At 57.0% G+C, this 21622-nt stretch overlaps 4 protein-coding genes across 6 annotated transcripts; 2 read left to right on the top strand and 2 right to left on the bottom strand.

The window, feature by feature from the left end:
• The first annotated feature begins 1107 nt into the window (after window positions 1-1107).
• Window positions 1108-4131, top strand: LOC117651640 (sodium/hydrogen exchanger 9B2-like). Its single transcript, XM_034395825.1, has 9 exons — window positions 1108-1223; window positions 1303-1489; window positions 1561-1697; window positions 1784-2130; window positions 2324-2433; window positions 2549-2719; window positions 2811-2957; window positions 3422-3523; window positions 3608-4131. Exons 2-9 carry the CDS (start codon window positions 1340-1342, stop codon window positions 3857-3859), a joined length of 1416 nt encoding a protein of 471 aa, XP_034251716.1. The 5' UTR covers window positions 1108-1223; window positions 1303-1339; the 3' UTR covers window positions 3860-4131.
• Window positions 3989-6364, bottom strand: LOC117651639 (tRNA-dihydrouridine(20) synthase [NAD(P)+]-like). Its single transcript, XM_034395824.1, has 8 exons — window positions 5949-6364; window positions 5690-5828; window positions 5279-5611; window positions 4911-5198; window positions 4675-4831; window positions 4397-4590; window positions 4201-4309; window positions 3989-4113 (listed from the first exon to the last, which is right to left on the bottom strand). Exons 1-7 carry the CDS (start codon window positions 6259-6261, stop codon window positions 4204-4206), a joined length of 1530 nt encoding a protein of 509 aa, XP_034251715.1. The 5' UTR covers window positions 6262-6364; the 3' UTR covers window positions 3989-4113; window positions 4201-4203.
• Window positions 6365-8169: 1805 nt separating this feature from the next.
• LOC117651638 (MAGUK p55 subfamily member 6) lies at window positions 8170-19298 on the top strand. Of its 3 annotated transcripts, XM_034395821.1 has the most exons (12): window positions 8170-8408; window positions 13162-13295; window positions 16475-16600; window positions 16690-16836; window positions 16915-17187; window positions 17271-17369; window positions 17456-17614; window positions 17704-17914; window positions 18004-18206; window positions 18309-18428; window positions 18520-18594; window positions 18681-19298. In XM_034395821.1, exons 1-12 carry the CDS (start codon window positions 8306-8308, stop codon window positions 18855-18857), a joined length of 1827 nt encoding a protein of 608 aa, XP_034251712.1. In that variant the 5' UTR covers window positions 8170-8305; the 3' UTR covers window positions 18858-19298. The 3 variants fall into 3 exon arrangements, with proteins under 3 accessions (XP_034251712.1, XP_034251714.1, XP_034251713.1); XM_034395823.1 differs by lacking the exons at window positions 8170-8408; window positions 13162-13295 and adding an exon at window positions 15471-15619 and having other exon boundaries at window positions 18681-18857; XM_034395822.1 differs by lacking the exons at window positions 8170-8408; window positions 13162-13295 and adding an exon at window positions 16026-16193 and having other exon boundaries at window positions 18681-18857.
• LOC117651641 (cyclin-D1-binding protein 1 homolog) lies at window positions 19079-21596 on the bottom strand. The gene is made up of 7 exons (XM_034395826.1): window positions 21351-21596; window positions 20831-20890; window positions 20430-20670; window positions 20150-20303; window positions 19938-20066; window positions 19703-19861; window positions 19079-19609 (listed from the first exon to the last, which is right to left on the bottom strand). Exons 1-7 carry the CDS (start codon window positions 21424-21426, stop codon window positions 19457-19459), a joined length of 972 nt encoding a protein of 323 aa, XP_034251717.1. The 5' UTR covers window positions 21427-21596; the 3' UTR covers window positions 19079-19456.
• Window positions 21597-21622: the final 26 nt, after the last annotated feature.

The raw sequence follows: 21622 nt of genomic DNA, 5'->3' as shown, positions 1-21622 counted from the left end.
CTTTTCTGTTTCACCCAACTATAATTGAACACGCACTATTGACAATACACACTGAGCAATTGCACTTATTCCTTTGAGTGGCTGCAGTGTTCAGATTAGAAAGAGTCCGCGAGACGAGGCTTCTAATAGGTGCCATTCCCAGTGTGTCGGTCTGTCTGCCCGTCTGTCTGTCTGCTGTCCCGGTACAGCAGCGCGTGCCACCTCAGAAGGTGCTGAGCGGACCCAAGCGACGGACCGCCAACACGAATGCTGCTTCGCAACGGCCCCTCGAAGGCAAGTGACACTGCTTGGATTGCGTTCTAGTGCAGGTGCGGTTTGATCCGGTGGGTTTCTCCGCTTCTCCTCGCAGAAGTCATGACTGCCGGAGTGGTGGACAAGAAGCAGGACCATTCTGGCAAGTCTTTGAGGGAGCGGCGGCTTCGCTCGCGGAAGTCGAGCCTGGAGGAGCTCAAGCTCCCCACGGACCTGATACACCAGCAGCAACAACTGCACCTGCGGCAGCAGCGGCACCGACTGCAGCGACAGCAACGCAGCCAACGCAGTCCGCACCCCACCTGGCCGCAGTCCGCCCCGCCACCCTCCGTCCACCAGCGTGGCGGAGCCGGCGGAGCGTCGCCAGGTAGGGTGAAAATCTGCGCGCATCCGGTATTCGAATGCACGCTCTGACCACTCTCACTTGGAAAATGGTGAAATGTTGCCCCAGTGCCTCGTCCGCTCTCGGCTGGCGGAGAGAGCCCCAACGCCGAGGCCTACACGGTGAAGCGCTTCCTCGTCATAAAGTACGAAGACGACGGCCACGGTGAGCTCGGCGGCGGGGGCGGGCACCTGTGAAAGCAAAATGAGGAAGGGATTTGGGAAGTTTGCGGTTGTTTTTGGGCAGGAGTGTTGCCGCCCCCCTTGGCGTCGGCCACCCTCGAGGCAGCCCAGTGGCTCAGCCCGCGGCCTGAGCCCAGCCCGGCGAGGCAGGCGGAGGGAAGCATGGGGCAGGCCGAGCACGGCGTCGAGCACGTCGAGCAGCCCGAGGCGCAGGCGGGGCACCACCGCGCTCAAGCGGAGCACCCCGTCGACGCGCTGCCGAACGGCGGCCCCGCCTCCGCCGACGGCCACGCCGCCAAGCAGACGCGGCGGGGGTCCGTGCACCCGGCCGCCCTGCCGGGCTCGGCGGCGACGTCCTTCCCCGAGGACGACAACGCCGACAAGTGCTGCGTCCCGATTCTACTGGCGTGAGTGCCCCCACCGTGGAAGTGCAGTGACCGAATTAAAGCGGCGCACACCCAACAGCCTGTCCGTTTCCTTTGGCAGGAAATGGGGCCGCTGCCTGTCGGCGTCCACGCAGCGCATGCTGGCGCACCCCCTGTGCCCCAGCAGCACCTGGATCACCCGCCTGCTCTCCATGACCATCATCGGCTTCCTCTTCCTCGGCAACGCCATCCTCCTGGTGGGCGGCAGCGGCTGGTCCCAGATCGTCGCCGCCGTGCTGCTCGCGCAGGCCAGTGCTTCCGATCCAGGCGCCTCGGCAAAGCGCTCTCTAGGCCCGGGCTGACAGTTTGTCTGGTGCAGGTGGTGGGCATCTTGCTGCACAAGGCGACCTCCCTGCCGCCGCTGCTCGGCATGCTGCTCGTGGGGGTGCTGGTCCGCCAGCTGGGCTACATCGAGTACTTCAGCCTGCAGCACGAGGCCCTCATCTACATCGCCAGGTACTGTGCGTGCCGCCTGCCCGGCTCTCCGTGCGCGGCCTTGCTACCCCCAGCCCTGACGCGAGCGCTGCGAACGCTGTCCTTAGGTCGTGGGCGCTGGTGGTGCTCATGGTGCGCACGGGCTTCCACCTGGACACGTCGGGCATGCGCAGCCTGTCGCCGCTCATGGTGGTGCTGTCCATCCTGCCCGGGCTGCTGGAGTTCGCGTGCGTCACGGTCATGGCCGTGTTCGTGTTGGGCATGCCGACGTCCTTCGCGCTCATGGCCGGCATCATCATGGCCGCGGCCTGCCCCTCCATCCTGGGGCCCTGCTTCTCCATGATGGGCGCGGGCCGCGGCGTGCAGGCCAGGCTCATGTCCGCCGCGTGCCTCAACGACCTCATCGTCATCGTGGCCTTCGGCGTGGCCGTGGCCATCACCTTCTCCTTCTCCGGTCAGCCACACGCCCCGCACGCCCCGAGCAATCTCACTGGTAAAACATTAAGGCATTAACTTATTACGCCCTTAAAGAGCATCAAAGAATGCTATGACCTTAAGGGCGTAGGCAAAAGCCTTTGTTTTGCCGGTGCTGTTTGTCATTCCCGTCTGCCAGTGGCTCAACTTCCTTGGCGCCCCTTTGCGTGCAGGCGACACCCTCCCCTACGTGTTCCTGCACCGCCTGATGGGCGTGGGCTGCGGCGTGCTCCTCGGCGTCGTGTCCGGGCTCTTCCTGCGCGTCATCCCGGACCGCTACGACGTGAGTGTCGCGGGCCCGGCCCGGCCCGGCCAAAACTCTTGGCGCGTTTTGAGCTCCAGAGTCGCTAAATGGGACTCGAACAGAACGTGTGACCCCACCAATGGATTGCTCACAGCCCCAGGTGGTGTCGCTGCGGTCGGTGCTGATTGGGTCCGTGGGGCTGTTCTCCATGCTGGGCTTCGCGCGCATCGGCTTCTTCGGCGGCGGCCCGGCGGCGTGCATCGTGGCGGCCTGGTCGTCCAGCTGGGGCTGGCGGAAGCAGGGCTGGGGCACGGACTACCGAGGGGTAAGGCTTTCGGCCCTCTGGCCAGGCAGGCCGCTTTCCCCAGTGTTTTCCAGGTCCGCTGCCAACAGACCCGTTCTTTCTGTCCCCGCAGAACCCGGTGGCCACCGTGTTCGACGTCATGTGGCGGGTCATGCAGCCCGTCATGTTCTGCCTGATGGGCGCCGACGTGGAGCTCAGCAGCAGCTTCGACACGGACAAGCTGCTGCTCACCATCGTCGTCCTGCTGTGCACCTGGCTGGTGAGCGCCTACTCCGTTCTGTCTCTCTCGCACCCATACGGGACGCCGAATGAGTGCGAGAGAGACAGGACGACGAAACCGCCGTTCGGAGTGGACGCAGGCGGAGCGCCCGACGAGTCGAGGCTAGGCCGCCAGGCGGCACGCTCGTGCGCTGCGGGCGGGCCTACCCTCGACTCATCGGGCGCTCCGGGGCCTCTGGCCTCTGGCCGAGGGGGATGCGATGCCACTGCGCTGTGCTTCCTTCTCTTTGCCTCGGGGCGCGGCATGGCGCGACCTTTGTTTTCGGCGTTGCCGTTTGTCGGCCAAGTGCAAACTGCCTTGCCGGTACGCGGCCGCCCAGCCGCGCGCGCCCCGCCCTGCCAGAGGACACGGCCCAGTCCACGGCCCAGACCCACGTGCCGATGCTGTGACGGAGGCATTAGCGCGTTGCTACGCTCTGCTCCGCTCTGCTCGGCGTGTTGCAGGTTCGCATCGCCGTGTCAATGGCGGTGACGGCCTACACGGACCTCAGCATCAAGGAGCGGCTCTACGTCACCCTGGCCTGGGTGCCAAAGGCCGGCGTCCAGGTACGCGTCGTCGCGCCGTGCTCCACCATCGGCCAACCCACTAGTTTCACAGTTTTACAGGGTTTTGTGGTTTGCGTGCGGCAGGCGGCGCTGTGCCCGCTGGCGCTGGACCAGGCGCGCTACCGCGGCGACAAAGGCGACATCGTGGGCAACTCGCGTGACGTCATGCTCTTCGTGCTGCTGGCCGTGGTGCTGACGGCGCCGCTGTCCGCCGCCCTCACGTCGCGCCGGGGGCTGGCCAACGTCCTGCTGCCCGAGTCCGGGCGCCGCACCAGCACCGTCAGCAGGACGGGCACGGCTGCGCCCGGCGCCACCCAGCCCACCCAGTCCGCGTAGCCCAAGGCCCGCAGCCGTGCTGGCTGAGACTTTACTCCCCATGCACTGTATTTTCACCCGCGAAAGACTTCCCTCTTTTCGTCTGACCCGAGATTATTTTGTTTGCGCAGGAAGAAAATGAACTCTAGATGTGTTTTCAGTGAGTATTTTATTATGTAACATATTTGTAAAGTGATTATTTTTTGCATTAAGTCACAGCCCCTTTAAATCTTTTATAAGTAAGGTACGCACTTAGATGTCGATTCCTTGTCATTCTAGGGAACAAAGCAAAAAAAAAATAAAAAATATTTTACTATAAAAACTGGGTGTTAAGTTACTCGTTATGCCAGCCTGTCACTCACATGTCATAAGATGCTTCCATCAGCTTTCAAGGTTGCAGAGTCCACTTGGCCCAATGAGCAAAGGCAAACCAAAGCTGCACCCTGTTCTGCCCAGCGCTTGTTCTTTTCCCTGTAAACAAATCAGACAACTCGAATTAATTAATCTGAGATTAGCTAGAACAATTTTACCTGTTTTTCAAATTAAGTGAACTTTTACCACATAGATGATGTATACTGGACACCATTCACAGTTAACACAGACTGAAAAAGTTTTCCCTCTTGAATAGTTTTGTAAGATGGCATGCCTATCCTTTGAGTTCGCACCCATCCCAACAACCGTGTTTTTGGAAGATCATTGTCTGTGGGATAAAGGCTACGGATATAGGCAATTTTCATTGTAATAATTCCATCCTGGAAAAAAATGTACATGGTAAGATACATCAGTGAACTTAGGTAGGGTCATTGATGCTAATGACTGACATTCAAAATGCATACATTGGTTTCCTGAAGTTTAATTTTTTTAGTAGGAGTGCCATTGTCAGCTGATTCTTGCCGCAGTATTTGAGGACAGATTTCTCTTCTTCCTAGTAAACCTGCTGCTTTGAATTCCAGTTGTCTTTTTCGGCAGTAATCAGCTAAATCCCACACAGCACTGAAAAGGACAAAAATAATTATTGCACATTTTAGCACCAAAAATAAAATAACTTAAGGCTGACAGAAACAGTACTGACCAAATTTGCTCAAGAGTTTGAGCCTCCAAAAAAACTTTGCCTCGAGGTGTTTCCTGGAGCTCACGAAGCATATTTTGGACACAATATTTTGAGTTTGAACCATTGTTGTCATAGTCTACAGAAAGAGTTAAATATTTCTTGATAACATCATCTAGAGGAAGTAATCCTTCTTTCCTGAATATTGAAACATTCCATTCAGCTGCTCTGGCCACCATGACACTTGAACAACCAGTATCAGTTCTAAACTTTTCAATGTCCTCAAAGCATAAAATTTCTTTAGATCCACCACTAGAGAAGAAAAGAAAATCAAATTACTGAAAAATAAATAAATAAACTAAAAACAATATGAGATTAATGAGATCACATACTTTGCAATAACAGGTATGCTTAAGGCTTCTGCAACAGCTCGAATGTAGTGGTTGCGATTGCCATGCTGTGGTCTCTCATCTCTTGTTCGACCATGGACACCAATAGCCGCAATACCAGTTTCAGCTAAAGCCTTGCACACTTCTACAGTGGCCTCAACGTCAGGAAGCACTCGTACTTTGCAAGTAACAGGACAACTGACACCACTTGCCAGAGTATGTAAAACACTTTTAGCCTTCTCCAGGTCTGCCATGAGGGCGACTCCCATGCCGCCTTTCACAGAGAATTCCTTGGGACATCCCATATTGATGTCTATACCAGCCACATCATTTTCTCTGCAAGAAATTTGAATGATCAGACAAGGGCCACCCAAAATGGAAGACTTTGAACCAAAACAATAGCTTAATACTTACACTATTTTGCCTACTTTGAGAGCTCTCTCTGGGTCCGATGTTCCAATTTGAAGAACTACATTATTGCGCTCACGAGCGCAAGTCCTGAACACAATAGTCCCATCAGTTTCGTCAACAAAGTCTATCGTCCCCAATACATCTGCACAACAAAAAGGTGACATTATCACAAAGATAGTGCCAAAAAATTCCAAAGTTCAAAATACAGTAATGCAAAGAAAAATCGAGCTTAAATGCAGCGAAAAGAAGAGAGCGCTCTCACCATTGACCCTCCTGAAGGAGCGCAACAACTTCCAGTCGATGAGTTCCTCTGAGTACACAATGTCAGCGCCAAACTCCAAAGCCAGCAGACGCATCGGGAGGGTGCCAACACGCACCATGGGGGCGAGGATGGTCTTCCCTGAGTAGTTCAATCGGTCCGAAGTAGCTTTAACAGGTTTAACCTCATGGGGGCCGTCTGCTGCACCGCCAGTCCCATTTCGAGGCCGCAAACTGCCGCCACTCGAACAGCTGCCGACAGGACCGTTGTCTCCACCTTGCCCGGGACCGGGCGCCCCGTCCCCTACCGCTGTCATGGGGCTCGGATCGAGGGATTTACATCGAATTCACGACAAACCCCGATCAAAACCACACACCACACGATGTTGTTGTCGCACTGAGGGCAGTTGAAGTATGAGAAATCGGCCATAACGCTTCAGACGTGCACCGCGGCAGCATGAGAAATCGAGCGGGCAAATAGTGGCGCCACGAGCGTGAGTCATTCAAAATGAGGCGCACAATAGGTGACTCACCGAATGGTCCCCCCGCCCCATCAAGAGCCTCCTGCGCTTGTACGCGTCGCTAGACCGCTAGACCTCACGTCCAGTGCATCGACGAGAGGCCTCGCCAGCGCTGCGCCGCCACATCGCCTCCACTGCACGACCTCCAGCAGGTACGAGTAGCGTGCAAACCAACGCGTCAGGAGAGCGTGGACACCGTTTTAGTCGGCCAGAACAAGAAAGCGAGAGCGAGTCGCGGTCGCGGTGACGACACTTTCGGGCTTTCTGGAGTCCGGGCCACCGAGGCAGCAGCGCCAAGCGTGCGGCCGCGCGCAGGGACTTCCCTATCGAATGCCTGGCGACCAGGAAGGGTACCGGAAAGCCAAGGGCACGCCGTCAGCATCCTTTGCATGTCTGTGAGTGTGTGTGCAGTGTGTGCAGTGTGCGCGCGCCACGGCAGAAGGGTGGAGGGAGCGGGGGTTGGGGAGGGGAGGGGGGAGCTTAGCAGGAGCTTACGAGGGGCTGCACTGCTAGGCTGCACAGGTGTGGGTGTAGGAGTGGGGGAAGGGGGCGGCATTCACGCGGGCTACCTGAGCCAACCTGAGCTGCATCGCGGCGTGGCGGAGCGCAGTGCTGCGATGCAGCCGTCGTCCTTGTGCCTCTCCTCGCTCCCCCTCCCCTCTCCCCTCCTCATTCTCCAGTCTCTCCAGTCATACGGCTCTCCCAACCCAACCCAACCGCCGCGCCGCGCCACGCCCCACCGCATTCCCTGAGGTGAGGGGACGGTCGTGTCCGTCTGTCCGCCCGGCTGGCTGCCTGCCTGGCTGCCTGGCTGCATGCTGGCTGCCAGCTCGGCCTGCCGGACACACCCCACAACCTCCCTCCCCTCGGCGGGTACCTCGGCTGCGTTTCGGGTAGGGAGGGATGGCTTGCCCAGTCCTAAAAAACCATGGAGGGTCCCATGGTGCATGGGACATCATGGGATTGCATGGGAAGCAAAATCCCATGGTGTCCAAAACACCCCTCATTTTTGGCCCCTTTTACCATGAGAAAATTCCATGGTGTCTGGTTTGCATGGTGTACTGGTCCCATGACATCCCTCGTACACATGGCGTGCCAAGTGCCTTGTCATAAAGTCAAGCGAAGAGACACGAGGCGTTCATCTGTTCTCTTCACCCACGTAAAAATTCGATGCTGAACACGATGGAGCGGTCGCCGTCACTCTATCTCTAGTAGTTTTCAAGTTGCAGAGGGATTCTGAATAATCTCTGGAGACTTCAACGCACGGGCAAGAGCACGTTACGATGGTGCGAGCGCCACCATGGGGAAGCCATGCTTCACCATGACGATAGACACCATGGTGGTTCTTTCACCACGGAATTATTTGTCGCCCCATGCCGTGGTGTAAGAGTGCTCGTGGTGTTTTCCTAAATTTCCATGGCGAAAGATCATCGTCTCGTGGGAAGTCATCCATGGGACCCCATGTGCTCCATGGTTTTTTGGGACTGGGATGGATGGCCGCGCGGGGGGCAGCAGGCAGCAGGGCAGCGAGCAGGGGCTTCGGCTCAACCTGCTCCAGGCCACGGCGTGAGTGGCTGCCAGCCTCGACTGTCCCTGACCGCCACGGCGCGGCAGCGCGGCCCGAGCCGGCCAGGCAGGGCAGCCAGCCAGACAGGCACGCTAGTCGCCTCGCCGTCCATGCCGCCGTACTGCTTCACTCCACTCACTCCACTCCGCGCGAGTACAGGTCCCGGTCGGCGTTCCCGTCGTCGCCCAAGCCGCGTCGCGAGAGCGTGTGTGCGTGCGCGTGTACGCGCGTGTGTGTGCCAGTGTGTGTGACAGTGCGACACAGATCGTCGACATGGTGCGCTTTGGGCGTAAGGCCCGCAACGACGTCCGGGAGCTGCTGGCCAGCCAGGATGCAGTGCACCAGGATAACAACCGCCAGGCTGCCGGTGTCAACGGTGAGTCGCAGTCCTTGCCTGCAAGGGGTTGGCTGGTTTAAAAACCAGAGGTTTTAAAAGCGTCGCGCCGACTCGCTGCGCGGCCTTGGGGTGGACTGGATCCGCGAGGCAAGGACGCAAGGCCGTGTTGGTCGGGTCAGTAGTATCACAGCCAGGGCGGCCAGGGCGGCATCGATTGCCCGCACGCCGTGCCCCGCGCCCTGCGCCCCGCCGCGGGTCACACAGTCACACTGCTAGCCAGGGCGCGGACGGCGGGGCGCAGGGCGAGTGGCCGCGCGACCGGACCACCCCGACGATGCCGCGGCCCGCGCGGCCTGCTGCCGCGGCCCGCGCGGCCTGCTGCCGCGGCCTCCAAGGACGGCCAAGGCGAAGCCGGCGAAGCCCGAGAGGAAACCCCGCAGACAATCCTAGTGTAATGTCGTGGCTCGCGGCGTGGTGGCGGCGGCGGCGACGGCGGCGTGCTGCGGCGCCTGCACCGCCTGCACCGCGCCCGATTAGCATTGGTAAGTCGGCGCCGCGGTGCACCTGAACAGTGCAGCGGCGAAGTGTCAGTCACTCTCTCTCACACCTTGACGGGACGTTCCGTGAGCGCGAGGGAGACAGAGCGACGGAAACGACTCTCGGAATCAGTGCATCCAACGCAGGGCTGCGCAGCAGGGCTGCGCAGCGCGGTACCGCTAATCAGGGATGCACCTGCACCACCTGGGCTCCACGTCAAGCAGTGGCGGGAAGGGCACCCTTCGACGTCTGTCTGTCTGTCTGTCTGTCTGTCTGTGTTTGCGACGTGCCACAGGACCATTGAGCCCCAGGAGAGCGGGATCCCGGATTACGCTTTGCAACGCCCGGAGACGCCCGGAGACCTGGAGGCTGGAGGCTGGAGGCTGGAGCGGCTGAGCGCTTTGTAAAAGGGTAAAGCACGGACGGGACGGCCCCCAGGCGCGGCGCGCGGCGGGTAGCGAAATGACGGGGTCCGTGGGTCCGTCCCGAGAAGCAAACGAGGGCACGGTGGAAACGTTGGAAACGGAGCCGTCGCCGGCCCAGTGAGCCAGGCAGGCAGGCAGGCACGCTGCCAAGTTTGGGGTTGCAGCCTTGCAGTGTCTGAACGCCGGAATTCTCGTCCGGGTCTGCAGGTCGGAGAAAGCACGGCGGACGCGATTCGCGTTGCAGACGAAGAACGAAGCAGAGCAAGTGAGGAAAATGGATTTCGGTTACCGCATCGCGCGGCGCGCTGTCACGCTACGTGTGCAGTACGAGGCAGTACGTGTTCTCGCGCCGCGTAGTCCTGCCTGTCCGCCGAGTCCAGGCCCCTCCACCGTCGCGGGGCGTGGCAGGCGCCGGCCAGACTTTGTCCGGCGAGTCCTGTTTGTCAACAACGGATTTCACCCGACCCGGCGGACGGGGCACGTAGTCGCGGTGGCGCCCCGGTTTCAGGTTACTCCTGAGGTTCCCGGGTTCGAATACCGAAAGCCGCTGTCTTGTTTTCGGCGGAAAATATTCTGTGACTCGAGCCGTCCTGAATGCCAGGGCGCTCCGCAGCAGAGGCACCGCAGAGACGCAGTAACAGAAGGAAAGAAACCCCCAAAGCTCGCCTTCGCTCGCTCTTCGCCTCTTCGCTTTTCGCTCTTCGCCGAGCTGAGCTGCTGTCGTGGCACGCCGTGGCGCGTCGTGGCAGGGGGAGGGGCAGGATCGCACTGGCTTCCCAGGTAAGGGGAGCCTACAATAATACGTCTACCTGCGCGGTCCAGTCCGCCGCCCCGCCCCCTCCGCCCACCCCCGCGCCGCGCCGCCCCGTCCGCCAGACATTGACAAAATAAACCGATGACCGCCACGACGACCGTAGGCCGTGCACTGACCGCTGCCCACACAGCCAAAAAGGAACCAGATGCGAACGAGAATGGCGTTTTCACAGGGAAGCGACGTGTGTGCGAAATGTTTTGGGCGAGCTTTGGCAAGGGCGCAGGCAAGAAGCGAGCACGCGACTCGGCGTGGGAGTAGACACGGAGTGGCAGTGAAGGCAGGAGGTTAATTCCGAACAACAGCCACAAAAAAGGAGAAACGGAGGACGCGGCCGTCGGACTCGTCGGACTCGTTTGGGGGTCACGTCGTTTTCGGCCAGGCTGTCACACTGTCACCGTCGCACGCCGCGTGACGTGTGACGCGTGGCGGCGAGGCGTCACGTCACGCCGAGCAAGGACGTCCACGCCGTGGATCTGGCCATCGGGTTCCGGTGGCGCCGGCGGCCGTTTCGCGGACCGCCGCTCTGTCTCTCTCGCACTCATGGCGCGTTCCGTAAGGGTGCGAGAGAGACGGAGCGACGCTTGAAACCAGGCTGCTGGCCGCGTGTCCGCGGCGGCGGCCGCACGAGCCGCTTGATTATTTACGAACACGAGGATGGCAGGATCGCTGTGCACACATTTCCCACGTGCTCATCAAGACCGAGACCCTGGCCAGCCTGTCCAGCCCGTCCGACCGGGAATTGAAACCAGCCGGCCGCCCCGCCGCTGCCTCCATGCCGCGCTGTGCTCCGCGCTCCGCTCCCCGGCGACAAGAAGGAGGCCCTGTGCTCCCCGCCCGGAAAGAGGAGCGCCCGTGTTTGCCGACGCCAGATAAAAGGGCCCCGGCGGCGGGCGTTGAACCCGCGACCCGCGCACGCGCCCCGAATCACGCCGCGCGGTCACTGCACTGCGACGATTCAAAAAATTGGAACGGACATGGGAAGCGTGCTGAATGGCAGTGGGGTGGCCGAGGTGGCCGTGAATGCGGGACGGAAGGACGGGCCTTGCTTGAATGACGGACCTTCCCACACCCTCGGCCCTCGGCCTGCCTAGCCCGGGATTTCCCAGGACGCCGTCGAGGCGAGGCGGAGGCGGGCACCTGCTGCGCAGTCCGGCGCCGTGCTGCACTCGCCTGCTTTCCCTGTGGACAGTTAGTCGGTAAACCCAAACCCCGGCGGCCTCTGGTCCGTGGACTGCACTTCTAGGGCCGAGACGCGCGCCCGACGAATCAGGATGAATGTAACAAAGGGCTGGCCGTGGTCGTCGCTTGATAAGACCAACTTGTCTGGACGGCCGGCCCGGCCCGGACGCGGCAGGCAGTAACAGTTAATGCCTGTTAGCCTCCTATTACTAGCTTCGCAGACTCGCCGACCCGCCCACGCAGCACTGCAGGCGCTGCGCCACGCCGCGACGCGACGCGCGCGTTGCTGGCCGTCCTCGGCCTGCCCTCGGCCCTCGGTGCGACGGCCTGGCCCTGCCCTGCCCTGCCGGGGCAGATGACGCTGTTCTCGCGCTCCCTAGCGTGGCCTAATTCCAGACGGCCCGTGCCAAGCAGCCTGGCGCCGCCCAGCCCAGCGGGCAAGCCAGGCGCCATGCCAGGCGCGAGGAGCCCTTGAAAAAATTAATTTCCAAACGACAACAGCGGGGCAGCTTGGCGCGACAATGCGACAACGGCGGCAGTGTGACGTGGTGACGAAGGTGTAGGTGCGAGCTGGGCGCCGTGCGCGCGCAATCTTCGCACCTGCCAAGAACCAGGCCTGCCTCGGCCTCGCCGACAGTGCAGTCGGAGTCCGTCGCCGCGATGGCACACCTCGCCAACCTGTTGGCCGCGACGCCCACGCCCACGCCGCCCCCGGGGGCGGCAGCCACGGCGGCGCCGCCGCTCCCTCCCGCGCTGCCGCCGCCACGCCCCCCGCCCGCCCTCAACTCGACCGTGTCCGCTTCCGGCCTGTTCCGATCCGCCTCCGGGCCGCCGCCGCTCGCCGCCACTTCCTGGAGCTGGTGGCCGCGTCACCACAGCCGCCACCGCCCCCCGTCGGCGCCCGCCCCCGGCACGCCCCCGAGCCCCACCACGCCGCACTATGTGCCGTTCTGGTCGCCGTCGACGCTGCCCACGCCTCCGGAGGTCCCGGCCTGGGACTCGGACGACCCGCCGGTGCTGCGTCGGTCTCCGGGGGTCGTCCGCCGCGGCCACCAGTCCATGCCGCCCTCGGAGTCCACGCTCACCGCCACCAACCCGTCGCGACGCACTTCGGCCCCCATCTTCGTGCTGCAGCTTCCGCAAGGCCGCGCCAAGAAGCCCACTGCGTTCCCGCCCTCATCGCCCCTGCCCACGCCGCCCCCAACACCGCCCGCCGCCCCCGCCTCGCCTGGCCCGGCGCAGACTGCCGTGTCCGAGGCCCTGGAGGAGGCCCTTGTCCGCGCGCTGGACGTCCGCGACGACTCGGATGATGACGACGATGGCGAGGCGTCGCCACTGCTGGCGCCAACGCCTCGAGCGCCGCCGTCCCTACCGCCACCGCCGCCGCCGCCGCCGCCGCTAGACCCCGTCGTCCGGGTGCTGGCCACGCCCACCGTGCTGCTGCCGCCCCCGGCCTTCGCCTCACCGCCCCCCGCGCCGCCCCCGGCCGCCAAAGGGCGCGTCACATTCGGCAAAGTGACGGCCGTGCCCCCAGTGCCGCCCCCGCCCCCACCTCCAGCACAGCGTGAGCCTGGTAGCTGATGCGTTTTGGGCGCTGTCTCTCTTGCACTCAAAGGCGTTTCGTAGGGGTGCGAGAGTGACAGCTCGAGCCTGCTGATGTGTGGCTTGTCGACAGCGTCTCCGCGCGCGACGCGCCTCGCGGCCGGAACACCGGAACGGCAATCTGAACCTTCCGGCCGTCATTGTCGTCGTCATTGTTCGGGCTGCGGGTCCCCTGGCTCCTCTACGCCCCGCCAACAAAGGCCCCAGCGTCTAAAGTGTCCCCTCTTTGTTCCAGCCGGCTACTTGGACTCCGTCGACGCCCTGGGGATCGAGTTGCCGACGCCCGCTCCGGTCGGCGGCCTCAGCGCCAGGGACTCCCATTCCACGGACACGGACCTCATCTTCCTGGAGAGCATCGCGCGGAGAGAGGTTGGTACTGCCGGCCACCGCGGCGCACCGGGGCCGACGCGATGCGTACCGTACGACGACGGGGTCTGAGGGTTGGGGTGCGCGGGTGCTGGTGGGGGAAGGCCCTTGCTATCTGATGGTGACGAGTGGCGGGAGCGACGGATGGGGTGGGCCTTGGGCCTTGTGGGCCTGGGGTTGCCGGGGGCGGCGCGGCGCGGCCTGGTACGGTACCGCCTCGGCAGCGCGGACAGCCCTCACCAGTACGCGTCGTCGAGCCGCCCCCGTCGCCTCGCCGTCGCCGTCGCCGCCCTCCAGCCATGGAACGCGGACGCGGCTCGCGGCGCGCGCACTTCCAAGTCCCGGACAGCCGGCTGCCCGTCGCTGCCCGTCACCGTGGACTCACGCGCCACGGCGTCGCGCCCGCGGCCCCCGCGCTGCGGCCCGCTCGCTGCGCCGTCGAGGTGAACGTCGACGTGAGGGCGAGGACGCCGTCGAACGTGGGCGTGCAGCTGCAGCTGTCCCGACCGCCGCGGGTAGGTGCACTGACTGTGAGGGATCCGCGAACCTCTGGAAGGCCATTGGTAGGCTCCGATCTTGCAGATGCATAGAAACAAAGAAAGCGGTCGAAGAGTGTTCCCCTTCCCTCCCCCTTCCCCTAAGCGCTCCTACTGTCCCGCACCCTTTTATAGCTCAGCATAGCAAGCCTCCGAAATTCTTCTTTGTGCCGGAGTGTACTGTACGGTAAACGCGCGACGCGCATAGCGGCATAGGAAAATCATCTTCGCTTTGTGCTGACAATGCGCGACAGTCCCGGACAAAAACAACCGGGCGCGCCCGCCTGTGCCTCTGGAGGGAGAATCGACGTAGAACCGTCAACGATCGCCTTGGCTTCGACCAGGTCGGACCAGGTAGACCACCCCTTGGCGCCCTGGGCCGCGCAGGCAGGCCGCTCGGACGCGGGGCTGTCACGTGACAGGGCGCCATTACAGCCCTCCCCTCCCCTCCCTTAGGGGTAGAGAGACTCGGCGCACCCTCCAGGACTACGCCGCCAATCCATCCAGTCCAAACAGCGCGGGGGTGGGGCTACACGAAAATAAATAAATCCGTTCCCGTGTGCGCGCCGTCCTCCGTCCCGTAACACAGGTGCGAGAGAGACAGAGCGACGGGCTGCAGGCGCGCGCTAGGCAACCCGTCCGGTTGAGCGCGGCGGCGTGCGGCGGGCTGCCTACCCCGGCCCCGGCAGGCGCCTACTAGTAGGCGCTAGTAGGCGCTACAGTGTAGCGGTGGCAGAACGACTGTCAGTCGCGTGGCTCCCGATTCCCGACGACGGCGTGGGCGTGGATAGATTGAGCCCCCAATGCTCATCGGCGGCCGCTATCCTCGTTGACGGCCTGCCGAGCGAATCAGTGGAGCGGTTTGTCGCTGTCTCTCTCACACCCGTACGGAGAGCCCCGTGAGTGCGAGAGAGACAGAGCAACGAAACGGCTGCCCCGCATGCTCGCATTCGGCGCGTGCGGCGGCCACTCCATGGACACACCCTCGCCTCCACGCCTAGCGCCGCCAAGCGCCGCCTAGCGCACCACTGGCCCATTCATGGCATTCATGGCCCCCACGGCAGTGGGTCGTGTCAACGGCCGCGACGCCCAGCGGGCGGAGTCCGAGTGGGAGGTCTCTCTCTCTCTTGCGCTCATGGCGCGTCCCGTATGGGCGCGAGAGAGACAGAGCGACGGGTCTTTCTGCTCGGAATGAGCCTCGCCCCCGACGCCCCGGTGACTCACGGAGCACCTCGTTGCCGGACGGGCCCTGCTCTGCCCTGCCTTGTCCTGCCCTGCAGACGCCCCTCTCCTGGCTGGCGGGCTGGCGGGCCGGCCGCGGGACAGGCAGGCAGGCCCCATGGCTACGTCTGGCGTCTGCCAGCGTCTGCCCCCTGGTTCTCCTGGTCCCATGCCGCTGACGCCATAGCCATGGCACTGTCATGGCGCGGTGCGCGGTGTGGCGGGGCGTAGCGCGGGGCAACAGGAATGCCACGGCGGTGGCGGTGGGGCAGAGCCGGGCAGAGCGGAGCCATGGGCACAGCGGCGGTGCGGCGGAGGTAGGGTAGAGGTGTAGAGGTGTAGCGAGCGCTGCCGCACCGCGCCCCGCCGCCCGCGCCCCACCCCGCCGTCCGACGGGCGGGCAGCGAGGCAGCACGCCAGCGCGGCGCGGCGCGGCCAGCCAGCGAACCAGCCGCCAGCCAACCAGTACCACCGACCAGAGGCCTGGAGGAAGGAGTACCTCTGGAACGGAACGGAGCCACGTTCATACCCGACCCGTTCGCGTCCGTTGTCCGTTCTGCATTCCGTCAGGTGAGCGCGGCTGCCGAAGCTAAGCCCACCCCACCTGGATTTAAATTCCCCGTCCGTTGGCGTTTGAAGCTGCCCGCCGCACCTGCAGCTGCAGATGGTGTCCAGCGCCGCGGCCGTCGCGTCAGAACTCGCGGTGTAGGGCCCCGCCCAGCCCAGCCCAGCCCAGCCCAGCCCGCGGCCGCCAGCAGCTACCTCGGGCTGCGTCCGCGGCGGCTGCCTTCCCTCTGCGTCGCTCCCGTGCACGCTGGCGGCCCGGCCACGGCACGCACCTGTGTGCGCCGCGTTCGCACGCAGCCGCGGCCGAGGGCGTCGCGCCTTGCTGCCTTCGACGCGGCCTGCTTGGCCTGCTGCACGGCGTTGTCCAGCGCGAACGGTGCACCTTGCTGTGCCAAGCTGCGGGCGCTGCGGGCGTCCCATTCCCATGGCGATTCCCGCGGCGGGCTGCGGGCGATGTCCACGGCACTGCGGTGCGTTGCCGCGTTGCAGTGGGAGGGGGCGTTCTCCATGGCGCCCTGCCTACGCTGCGCTGCCATGCGCTACGCGGCCCCGCGGTGCTGACGTTGTCCTTGTCCAGGTGACGACTCGACTCACCCGCCCGATCGCTCTATGAGCCGATTTTGCCACCGCAACCGCCGGCCGACCCGACGCTGCACGTGATTTGAGCGATTGTTTTGAGTTCCCAGCACGGAGAAAGTTGGTGGAGAGGAACCGCGCCGCGCCGCGCCCCACCCCCCTCCCCCCACCCCGCGGCGTGACCAGTGTTGTAGTGCCAGTGACTGAGGGGGAAGTCACCCCACAGTGATAATGCGGCAGTGAAACTTGACGACTAATCATTCTTTCTTGTGTGTGTTGCAGAATCCAGAGAGATTCTCAAATCCAGCAAAGTTAAGTCTGGCTGTGCAGCTCAGTGAAGATTGCGAGAGAGTTCAAAATAAAGACGCTTGGGAGCTTGCAGACCTGCTGCGCAAGCCGCACTTAAAGGTTTGGTCTTAGAAATGACAGCAGTCAATTTGTTTTACTCAGTAGCATTGTTAATTTTTGTATAAATAATTTATATTTTTTGTTTACAGGGTGTGTTGGGATCACATGATGTGGTAACTGGACGGTCTGAGGAACCTGATGTATTGTGGGAGTTCCAGCAACCAGAAATAATAAATATGATTAATAACGAGGAGATCCGTTTGGTGGGTTTGAGGAGAAACCCTAATGAGCCTCTTGTACGTACAATTTTATAAAAATAGCTCTCACATGCCTGGTGGTTCATATTTTTGATTTGCAACTCTTGTGTGCTTTAGGGCATGACAGTACAAGTAGATGACAATGGGAATCTACTGGTAGCACGTATCCTCACAGGAGGCCTCATCGCAGAACAAGGGACTCTGCATGTTGGTGATGTCATACTGGAAGTCAACGGCTACCCTGTAGGATCGCCTGAGATGTTGCAGGAGCGTATTGCTTATTCCAAAGAATCCATTACTTTCAAAGTTGCCCCAGCCAAGGAAGATAATATCCAGGAATCTCATGAATATGCAACAAATGTAGCAAAACAAAATGGCGTCAAATCTGTGGTAAGTAAATTAAGCCTTTAGCCCATCTGCTATAAATTATGAATTATTACCAAAACATTTACTGATCTAAAATTTTATTTTAGTGTTATATGAGGGCTCTTTTTAATTACAACCCAATGGAGGATACTTTGCTTCCTTGCAAAGAAATTGGTTTGGAATTTCAGCATGGAGATGTACTTGAAGTAAGTAATAATCCATAAAACCCCTAATTTTTGACCTCTCATATTCTTGTCAGTTGAATTATTTTATTTTTTAAATTATTTTTTAGATTGTAAACCAAAATGATCCAAATTGGTGGCAAGCCATAAGAGTTGGATGGAATGGTCCAGCTGGCCTCATCCCCTCTCAAGAGTTGGAAGAGCGGAGGAAGGCTTTTGTTGCACCAGACGCTGATTATGTACACAAAATTGGAATTTGTGGGACAAGGGTGAGTCTGTTCGATAAACTAAATGGATCTTGGACTGATTAAATATGGAAGACAAGTTTTGTATAATTTTAATTTTTTTGTTCTTCCAGATTTCAAAGAAAAAGAAGAAAATAAAATACCAGTCAAAAGCCAACAATGATTATGACAAAGCTGAGTTGATGCTGTATGAGGAAGTCACTCGTATGCCCCCTTTCAAGCGAAGAACCCTTGCTTTAGTTGGGTCTCAAGGTGTGGGAAGGCGTACTTTGAAAAACCGACTGATCAACAGCAATGTAGACAAATTTGGAACTGTTATACCATGTAAGATAACACAGGGTTTTAGCTTATCTTTAAATTACATGCTGTACCTGAGTAAAGCATTAAAGTAACATATTTTCCTCTCTTTTTAGACACATCACGACCCCAGCGAGATTATGAAGATAATGGAAAATGCTATTGGTTTGTGGACAGAGAAACTATGGAGAATGATATTCGGAACCACAAGTTTTTTGAATATGGAGAGCACAAAGGGCACATCTATGGAACCACTCTAGACTCAATTAGAGAAGTAATCAATGATGGCAAAATGTGTGTTCTAGACTGTAGTCCAGCGGTAAGCCTGTGTTTGTTTTCCTCTTCACCTCTTTTCTGCTCTTGGATTTTCAATAATAGTTTCAGGATTGTAATTTTTTCATTTTGCTCTCCCTGCAAACAGGCTCTCAAAGTTCTGCACAATTCATCAGAGTTCATGCCATACGTCATTTTCATTGCTGCTCCCGGAATGGAGCAGCTGAAAACACTCCATAATTATGGCAGAGGCAGCAGAAGCATGATGGTAATTAATAATTGTCTTTAAAGTTCAATTTTCTCCAATTATAAAAAATTTCTCACTTCATCAATGATTAATAATGTCTTGCTTTTAACAGTTTGATCGTCAGAGCTCCATCAGATTCAGCTCCCAGCGAGCTCGGACTTTGCAGTCTCTCCAAACCATGTTTGAGGTACAGCATACTCACTATGTTACTAGAAGTTAGTGTTAACTCATAGATCGAAACAACCATTGACCAATTCTGAAATGATTTTTCAGGAGGAGGATCTTTTGCGTATGGTAGAAGAAAGTGCTTGCCTGCAGCGTACCTATGAAAAGTACATTGACTATGTTATTGTGAATGAGGATCATGATGAAACTTTCCGCAAAGTGGTACAGCAACTGGAAACACTTAGCTCTGAACACCAATGGGTTCCAGTAAATTGGGTGTATTGAGCAATAATATCAAAGCTTGAAATACCTTTGCCTGATGCGAAGTCATAGGCAGTTCACACTTATATATATTCAAATGAGCTTTATAATTGATGTGCCGCCTTTTTTTAATGGTTTTCATCAAAATATGATCAAATTGTTGTTTTGTTTATTGTTGATTGTACATATTTATTTTAAGGGAAATATTTGAACACATGTACTATTTCTTAAGAAACACAAGCTGATATCATTTGCAACAATTTTAATTTGTATATAGTTCACATCAATGTCACATTTCAAGTGACAACTGCCATTTTTAAGTTGTTTGCAAAAACAATACCCATACTTTGTATAGCAAGTATTTTTTGTTTACGAACGAGTCCGTCCTGAAATGTGATTAGTTAAGTCTTGAATTGACCATATTAAGTATAATAATTACAATAAAAACTAGAGAAGGAATTGAAACAAATTGTATTAACTTCTTCTTCAATAACAAAATGCAATGAAAAACCTAACTAGAGGCCAGCCCAACACATACATTAGAAAATAACATTCAATTCAGAAGCTAACTGGAAGACAACATGGCAACAATTTAACTTATGGACTTAATTTAACATGATAAATCAGTCAGGAGACAGAAGAGGTTGAACTTTGTTATTGTTGTGATCAACTGCTCGTAAGAGAAAACTGAGCCACTCACTGTCGCTCTCCCCAGTAACATCACATTGTCGAGCCAGCTCCAAGAACTCTCGCACAACTGTAACAACTGCTAGTGCCTGAAAAAAAGAGGACAAAATTATGAAGATTATGGTTATGAAATAGAGAAAGACAAGACATGGAAACAATGACAATATAAATCCACAGCTTACAGTTGAGCTGACAGAACATTTGTTCATGGGAGGATAGATGGAAGCTACAAAAGTGTCCACAGCTGGGCTCAATTTTTCTGCAGCAACAGCCAATCTATCAAGTTGCTCCGCTCCAGTAGAGTCCCTACAATGGCCTTTCAGACGAACTGCTTCTCCAACCTACAAAATTAACATACGTAAATTTAACCAGGAAGAAACAAGCCAAACAGATGCATATCTATTCAGAAATACAAACCTTCTTAATTGATGCTCGAGCTGTGCGTACAAGGCCAACGCAAGGATTTAAAAGCTCTTTTTCTTGATTAGTCCAGTTGGCTGAATTATCTACATCATCATTCTCAGAAAGCCGTGAACACTTAAGCTCCTGAGAAAAAAAAAAGTTATTGCATTTTAAATGTTTGTTATAAAAGGACCACTTTAGTTCTATAATAAAATTATTTGGCTTACTTCCTCAATTTCTTGAAGTGCATCTGTAAGTAGTAATTCTTCTTTAGCTAGGAGAGAACGTGTAGCAGCTAAGTTATCTCTTGGTACCTTTTCCATAGCTGTGCATGCTTCCCATACACGTCCTGTCATTTGAAGTTCAGATCCATTTTCAGCTCTGAAATAGATCAAAGTTTTGTTCAGTTTTCAACAGAAACATATACAGCTTTTTAAAACAGAGCTTTTTAAAATAAATTAAATTTTACTTTTTGGTGCATTTTATCGACATATACTCAATACTCACTCTTTAAGAGCCTTCAGAAGGGTTGCCAGTGCTTCTCCAATGCGCAGCACAGCATTTCGCAACTCCTTGCGAAGAAGTGCTCCTTTGGGAGGAGATCTGCGAGAGGACGACAATAAAGTTGTCCAGGCAGCCTCAACACCATTGACTATATTTTGAGCAATACTGACAGTTGGCTTGGGAGGCTGAGTTAGCACAAGCGTCAACTTTGCAACTTCACTAGCGATTTTTTGAGTAGCATTTCCTGAGATAGAAGGATAAATGTGAAGATAAATAAATCTGAAGATAAACTCAACAGGTGGGCATGAGGAAAACTGCTTCATGCCTGATTTGCACAGTTCGACTTAGATTGTCAAGAAAATCTTAACAAGTTCTTTGCCTATAAAATCAATCTCAAAGCATACCTAACTCTTGCCAGAAGTTTTCAGGGGTAGCTAAACCTTCATCTTCTTCTTCAAGTGGAGCTGCAAAAGATGCAAAACAAAAGTTGAATGATGTTATGGAAAATGAATGAAAGCTGTCTCCAGAATAACTTGAGATCAGAAAATGAATGAACTCAAAGGGAAACGACCATGCAATCAATCATTGGTTCTAAAACTTGTATTTTCCAGAAGAATTCCGAAAGAGAGCCAAGATTTTAATGGTGTGAAGATTTGAGTAGGCTGTCAGAAACAAACATCTCACACACATACAAAGTTCTTTCATATGATAGTGACAATAGAGCAATTGAAGTAAGATGTTGACTGCCAAATGAGGTTCTAAGATACATCCTGAGGTGGGTCTTCCAGCCAGCCAGATAAGAATAAAGGAATGACACACAGTAGGGCCTCTGATAAAGAGTGTTACAAAGTGCGCACATTGAGTGCAAACAGGTTTGGCCTCAGTTAGGCCTGTGGCATAACCTCCCATTAGTCACAATTTTACCTTCTGTCAGCTCCTTTAAAGTTTCATTCACGCTGCCCTGAGCAGTTTCCAATACTTTTGCCAGCGTAACTGCCATTCTCTTAGATAAAAGACGTTGAAACTAAGTTATAACTAATTGAAGGCCATAACACGTTGCAATGTTTAGCTTCGAACCAAACCAGGGTGCTACAATCGAAGCACTTCGATTACTCTGCAGAAGCTTCGAGAACACCACGATTTATCTATTTTTGACGCAAGTCAATCGTCTTTCAAGATTATTTGGATCATAAAAT

This window comes from Thrips palmi, unplaced genomic scaffold (assembly GCF_012932325.1).
Source record: "Thrips palmi isolate BJ-2018 unplaced genomic scaffold, TpBJ-2018v1 HiC_scaffold_6, whole genome shotgun sequence".
Taxonomy (NCBI): Eukaryota; Metazoa; Arthropoda; class Insecta; order Thysanoptera; family Thripidae; genus Thrips; species Thrips palmi.
This window is presented reverse-complemented; position numbering and strand designations above follow the sequence as displayed.

Bases quoted from the DNA above. Each gene is read 5' to 3' on its own strand.
- LOC117651638 (XM_034395821.1), top strand. From the start codon at position 8,306: ATGGTGCGCTTTGGGCGTAAGGCCCGCAACGACGTCCGGGAGCTGCTG. The intron at 17,615-17,703 runs GTGAGTCTGTTC...TTGTTCTTCCAG, and splicing joins TTGGAATTTGTGGGACAAGG to ATTTCAAAGAAAAAGAAGAA. The intron at 18,429-18,519 runs GTAATTAATAAT...TGCTTTTAACAG, and splicing joins GAGGCAGCAGAAGCATGATG to TTTGATCGTCAGAGCTCCAT.
- LOC117651640 (XM_034395825.1), top strand. From the start codon at position 1,340: ATGCTGGCGCACCCCCTGTGCCCCAGCAGCACCTGGATCACCCGCCTG. The intron at 1,698-1,783 runs GTACTGTGCGTG...CGCTGTCCTTAG, and splicing joins GCCCTCATCTACATCGCCAG to GTCGTGGGCGCTGGTGGTGC. The intron at 2,720-2,810 runs GTAAGGCTTTCG...CTGTCCCCGCAG, and splicing joins GGGGCACGGACTACCGAGGG to AACCCGGTGGCCACCGTGTT.
- LOC117651641 (XM_034395826.1), bottom strand. From the start codon at position 21,426: ATGGCAGTTACGCTGGCAAAAGTATTGGAAACTGCTCAGGGCAGCGTG. The intron at 20,671-20,830 runs GTATGCTTTGAG...CTTCTATCTCAG, and splicing joins AAACTTCTGGCAAGAGTTAG to GAAATGCTACTCAAAAAATC. The intron at 19,610-19,702 runs GTAAGCTGTGGA...TCTTTTTTTCAG, and splicing joins AATGTTCTGTCAGCTCAACT to GCACTAGCAGTTGTTACAGT.
- LOC117651639 (XM_034395824.1), bottom strand. From the start codon at position 6,261: ATGACAGCGGTAGGGGACGGGGCGCCCGGTCCCGGGCAAGGTGGAGAC. The intron at 5,199-5,278 runs GTATGTGATCTC...TTTCTTCTCTAG, and splicing joins AGCATACCTGTTATTGCAAA to TGGTGGATCTAAAGAAATTT. The intron at 4,591-4,674 runs GTATGCATTTTG...ATTTTTTTCCAG, and splicing joins TTAAACTTCAGGAAACCAAT to GATGGAATTATTACAATGAA.